At 38.8% G+C, this 6532-nt stretch overlaps 1 protein-coding gene across 1 annotated transcript in view; it reads left to right on the top strand.

Annotated features, from left to right (window-relative positions):
• Positions 1-3331: 3331 nt before the first annotated feature.
• LOC127418121 (transmembrane protein 128-like) overlaps positions 3332-6532 on the top strand; it is a 3518-nt gene continuing 317 nt past the window's right edge. The window contains exons 1-5 of the mRNA XM_051658516.1: positions 3332-3462; positions 3585-3726; positions 5106-5267; positions 6084-6191; positions 6277-6532. The exon at positions 6277-6532 is cut by the window's right edge and continues 317 nt beyond it. Of these exons, the coding sequence (XP_051514476.1) occupies positions 3372-3462; positions 3585-3726; positions 5106-5267; positions 6084-6183 (495 nt within the window). The 5' untranslated portion in view covers positions 3332-3371 and the 3' untranslated portion in view covers positions 6184-6191; positions 6277-6532. The remainder of the gene's footprint in view (positions 3463-3584; positions 3727-5105; positions 5268-6083; positions 6192-6276) is intronic.

Below are 6532 nucleotides of genomic sequence, written 5' to 3'. Positions count from 1 at the left end.
TTTTGACGAGTATTTATATTCCTATTTAAATTCTATAGAAATATATTCAGTAAATGTGTTTCCAACGTGGTTTATTTGAATTTATATTGTGCTTCGGCCACTGGGAATAATTCCGGTAAGCACCGGTTGAGTTTAGCACAAGAACTGTTGAGCTACTGTTGCCGAATCCACAGTAAGATCAGTCTTTACAGGACTAATGATGGCTTGGGGTGATGAGGAGCAGAGAGCGGCAGGTAAAGTTGAGGAAGGATTGTTGCTGATTATCTTTTTCAGAGAAGACCAAACTGTTGTTGTGTTGTGATGGCTGAAGATCCATTGAAGCCGTTTCTTGTACTCTCATTCAGTTCCATCTTCCATTCCAGGGTGTGCTGAGTGACTCCAGTCAGGTCTCCTAAGCAACCAAATTGGCCCGGTTGCTAGGGAGGGTAGAGTCACATGGGGTAACCTCCTCGTGGTCGTGATTAGTGGTTCTCGCTCTCAATGGGGCGTGTGGTAAGTTGTGTGTGGATCGTGGAGAGTAGCATGAGCCTCCACATGCTGTGAGTCTCCGCGGTGTCATGCACAACGAGTCACGTGATAAGATGCACGGATTGACGGTCTCAGAAGTGGAGACAACTGAGACTTGTCCTCCATCACCCGGATTGAGGTGAGTAACCGCGCCACCACGAGGACCTACTAAGTAGTGAGAATTGGGCATTCCAAATTGTGGAGAAAAGGGGATAAAAATTTGAAAAAGAAAAAAATATATACCAGACAGCCATGTAATAAAGATGTATTTGAGTTCACGTTCATTAATGTTAGGGTACAAGGGGGCTAGGCCTTGATATACTTACGTAGAAGTTCTTCTTTGTTCTTCGTTCAGGTGTAAAAAGAAGTTCTAAACAGCCGAGCAACAGTATACTGTTCCCGAACATTCAGACACTCATCACACACTGTGGGAGGTGTTTAGAAGTACATTTAAATATGAGGACGCTACATGTAAAACATTAACAATGTGTTATCAATGACTAGTGTCAATGAAGTGTCAATTAAACATTCTATTTGAATTCATAAAAAATGAAAACTATTTTGTTTGCTGTTAATCCCACAGGTTCAGATCCCGATCATTAAAATATAAATCATTTCTTTATCATCTCTTGTAACTGGATCAAATAATGAAAAAAACAAAACAAAACATCGAATTGTAACTAAAAAATGTTTAAAGAATGAAGGATGCATAAACTGATACTGTAAATACTCGTGTGTGTGTGTTTGGATCAGTTGTGCTCCAGATGAATTGTGGTCCAGTTGGCAGGAAACTTTAGCCAGAGCTGATTTACAGTGACCGAAGCTGTTGGCAGGATACAATATTCCACACCTGTGCTCACCTGTGCCGCTGTCTGCACACCTGAACACCTGACCTCCTGAACTCTCACAGGTGACGCTCAACTGCACATGCACCTGCTGAACTCACATCAGATACAATCAGGGCACATCAACATCATGCTGCAAGAATCACTGCCAATGAAATGATATTTCTCTTAGCTCAAGTATGTTAACATTGAGTTTTAATATCAGTGGAAAAAGAGAGAAGGATTTTTCCACCGGTAAGGGGTGTTCTTAGATACGAAATGCAAAGTGGAGTGCTTAAAACTCTTGTAATTGTGGTAACATGCCTATCCTGGAGCTGGAGTTAACAATAAGTAAAGACTGTACACTGAAAACCCTAATAAGTTGACTCTACTCAAATGATTGCGTAAACTCGTTCCTTCAACTGAATTGAGTAATGCCGTTCACTTAACTTGGTGTTCATATAGAATGAACATAACTATTTATTTTTTAGTTGGTTTCGGGTGAGAAAAGACCAAAATATAACTCCTTTTTCACTATAATTCTTGACTGCAGTCTCTTTGGCGATCATGATTTCAAGCTCGATTACTCTTCCTATAACGCTATCTCTGTGTATGCGTCAAGCACTAGGAAGTGTAATTGAGCTTGAAATCATGATCGTGCCTAAAGACTGCAATGACAAGATTTATATTTACAAGAGTTATGTTTTGGTCTGTTTTCACCCAAAATCGATTGGAACGCTTCTAAAGACATGGATTAAACCACTGGAGTCTTATGGATTACTTTTATGCTGCCTTTATGTGCTTTTTGAAGCTTCAAAGTTCTGGTCACCATTCACTTGCATTGTATGGACCTACAGAGCTGAAATATTCTTCTAAAAATCTTCATTTGTGTTCAGCAGAAGAAAGAAAGTCAAACACATCTGGGATGACATGAGGGTGAGTAAATGATGACAGAATTTGATGACAGACCCTGTTCACATTATCTAAGATCTCCTTGTGCATATCCAACTGAAGTACAACCATTCATCATTTCTGTGGAGAAATACATTTATTTAAAGTGATAGTTCACCTAAAAATGAAAATTCTGTCATCATTTACTCATCCTCATGTCATCCCAGATGTGTGACTTTCTTTCTTCTGCTGAACATGTGTGTGTGTGTGTGTGTGTATATGTGTGTGTGTGTGTGTGTGTGTGTATGTATATATATATATATATGTATGTATGTGTGTGTGTGTGTGTGTGTGTGTGTGTGTGTGTGTGTTCTCATGTTTGACCACAGGGATATTTGTTGAGGGTCAGGGTGGGGTTGGGGATTGGGAGGGGGAAAGGGAATAATGGGGGTTAAAAGTTGATTCGGTGTATATATGTTTGCTTTTCTGTTTCATTTGTCTGAATCAATAAAAAGTGTTAATCGGGGAAAAAATAATGCATATAATGACTGCGCTTTATAGTTGTAGAATAATTAATTGTAAATGTATTGATATAAGATTTCATTGCAAATAATAACAAATTAATCCATCCTCAACTGTACCTTTTCAGTTTTCTAGAATATATTTACTCTACCCATGCTTTAACTATGGGTGTCTTTTTCTGTTTACATAAAGTTAAACTCTGTAGATGTTTTTAATGCTGGTGGTAATGGAAAGTGGAATGATCCATGTTGCTTCACTGTACAGATAAGATGCACCTCAGCTTAGCAATAAATTATGTCTCTACAACTTCATCTGACAGAGTCAGACACAATTTGCTTTCTTAATACACGTTTCTGGTCTTATTGTGCTCATTATTCCAAAGAAAAATAAGCGTTTTTCTTGTAGGCTCCGCCTCTGAAACGACGTTCCTTTTCGGCTGACGTCACCAATGCCTCTTATTTTTCAAGCACCTGTCATATAGAGACACTTTGCATGTCCTGTTGCTTTGATTAATCTGCAAATTAATTGTAATGTACAGCAGTCTGATTATATTTAATGAAGATGTTTATCAGGGCGGAAATTTCCCGCCGGCGCTTAAAGGTGTGACGTCATCAGAGCGTCATCAACATGGCGGAGTTCAGTGAGTTTGTGAATCTGCGGCGACGTTTTAATACAAACGAACAACAACAACAACAACAAGAAGAAGAAGACGAACAGAGTGAGAAACTCACACTTATACATATACACAATAAATGACCGTGTTTAATGATAAACTGTCCTCATGTTGTGTTCGCAGATATAGTATCTCTGATGTGTTTTGTTTATTGTAATGTTGTGCAGGTGTTTGTGCAGATGAAGCTGTAGATGTGAAGTCCTCTGCTCGTATCAACAGTCACTCAGTCTTCTGGATTATCTCATCTCTCAGTCTCACCTATTATGTGGATTTCTTCTCTGTCATATTCAACAACAGTGATATTCACAGGTGACTGAGATTCTGTGTTCAAATGTCCAGTTTTCTTTCACTCCACAACCTTATTACACCAATCTTACTCATAAACAACTGAATCTCTCTCACACACACACACACACACACACACACACACACACACTACACACAAACACATAAACATATACACACACTACACACAAACACATACACACACTACACACAAACACATAAACATATACACACACTACACACAAACACATAAACATATACACACACTACACACAAACACATAAATATACACACACTACACACATACAAACACATAAACATACACGCACTACACACACACAAACACATAAACATACACACACACCAACAAACACATAAACACACACACACACCAACAAACACATAAACATACACACACACCAACACATAAACATACACGCACTACACACGTACACACACAAACACATAAACATACACACACTACACACGTACACACACAAACACATAAACATACACGCACTACACACATACACATACAAACACATAAACATACACACACTACACACACACACACACAAAGACATAAACATACACGCACTACACACATACACACACAAACACATAAACATACACACACTACACACATACACACACAAACACATAAACATACACGCACTACACACATACACGCACTACACACACACAAACACATAAACATACACGCACTACACACACACAAACACATAAACATACACGCACTACACACATACACACATAAACATACACGCACTACACACATACACACATAAACATACACGCACTACACACACAAACACATAAACATACACGCACTACACACACACACACACAAACACATAAACATACACGCACTACACACATACACACACAAACACATAAACATACACGCACTACACACATACACGCACTACACACACACAAACACATAAACATACACGCACTACACACATACACACACAAACACATAAACATACACACACTACACACATACACACACAAACACATAAACATACACACACTACACACATACACATACACACACTACACACATACACACACAAACACATAAACACACAATCACACATATGGCCTGTTCTTGTCTTTCTGGATTACGATACAGATTATCATGCTCTGGTTACACAGAGAGGCCCTACACACTAACACTATATAATACAGACATTCACAACACACTGAACTCTAACGATCTCTACATCACAAACCCCTAATCTCTACACAACTCTAAACCTCTCAACTCTACACCCCCAGATTGCACTTCAGCAGAATGTGTTCAGCAGCATTTGGACTTGATCAGTCTCTGAATATGTGTTCAGTGTTGTTCAGGTTGTGTGTGTTGTGTTTTGCAGTTGGTGGTTTGCTGTAGGTGTGGTGTTGTTGGGATTGTGTCTGAGTCTCGCAGCGTTCTGTATCGTGTATCTGGAGTGGTTTAAAGGCATCAAACACTACGAGCAGGAATATCCTGCCATCCCAGCTGTCACCACTGGCGCCTTCATCGCTGCGTCCTTCAGGTCGGCGTTTATTTCACACATTTGTCTTTATGAAGCACAAGATATGATGAGACTTCATGAGTTTATGATAAGACTAGTTGATCTCAGGAGTGGAATAGAGCGCAACAGTCTGCTCCGGAAGTAATTATCACATTCGGGGAACTGATTTTAACAATATATCATAAACCTGTAAAGACAGACCTACCGTGAGCTCTGAGGTTGTTCATTGATGGTATACATTGAAGACATCAGTCTGCGTTATTTCCACTTCATTAAAAAAAAATTAATAATAATGTTAAATAGCAGAATTCCTGGTGAAGAACTACATTACCCATGATCCTGCAGTGAAATATCCACCAATCAAACTCAAACTATTTCTATATTTGTATATGTTTTGCAATAAAATAAAAAATGTTGATTCTATCATTTGAATGAACTTTTAATCAATAGTTTCCCATCATTTTTAATTTGATTACATCATTCACAACACTTCATGGGATTGTAGTTCACTCCCTCATTAAAGACGTTAAGTACACAGTCTTACAAATACTTTTTTAGTTTCAAATTAAAGTTAGTAATGTTATTCACATCAGAGATGGTTGGTTTGATTCATCACTTACAACTCTTTTATGAAGGATTTTACAAAATCCAGATGAAACATTTAATGTGTAAAATGCTTCCGGAACCAAGACGGATGAAAAGTGTGCAGCATTGTTTGTATGAAATATAAATGTATTCAGTTATTGATAAATAAGACATTAGTAGCTACATATATCTCACAGCTCTTATCATAATGAATCATTCATTACCTGAGATGTGTGTGTGTGTGTGTTGCAGCTTTAACATCGCTCTGTGGCCGGTTTGGTCTTTCTTCACTCCAGTGATTCTCTTCACTCAGTTTATGGGGGTGGTGATGTTGATTTCACTGATGGGCTGAAACACACGGTGAGACTCATCATCATACGATCCGGAACGATCAACTCTTCATAGAACCGATTATAATGATCTGTAAATGTGTCTCAATCTGCAGTGAATCAGGACTCTCTCTTCCGAAGCCGACAGTGGACCACAGGAAGGTCAGCTGATCTGTGACTGAACATGTACCTGCCCCCCTGACCCCTCTCTGACCTCTGACCTCTGCTTGAGTTCAGTGCTGAAGATGCGCTTTAATGAACTCACACGATATTCTGACTTCTCAAATCAACAGCCATTCATAATTTCCCTGATACCAGATGTGTTTTGTATGTCAGGTTGTGTTTGTTTACATGTAAACACTGGAGAACTGT

This window comes from Myxocyprinus asiaticus, chromosome 27 (assembly GCF_019703515.2).
Source record: "Myxocyprinus asiaticus isolate MX2 ecotype Aquarium Trade chromosome 27, UBuf_Myxa_2, whole genome shotgun sequence".
NCBI classification, from domain to species: Eukaryota; Metazoa; Chordata; class Actinopteri; order Cypriniformes; family Catostomidae; genus Myxocyprinus; species Myxocyprinus asiaticus.
The sequence above is the reverse complement of the archived record's forward strand: the minus strand, read 5'-3'. Positions and strand labels throughout refer to the sequence as shown.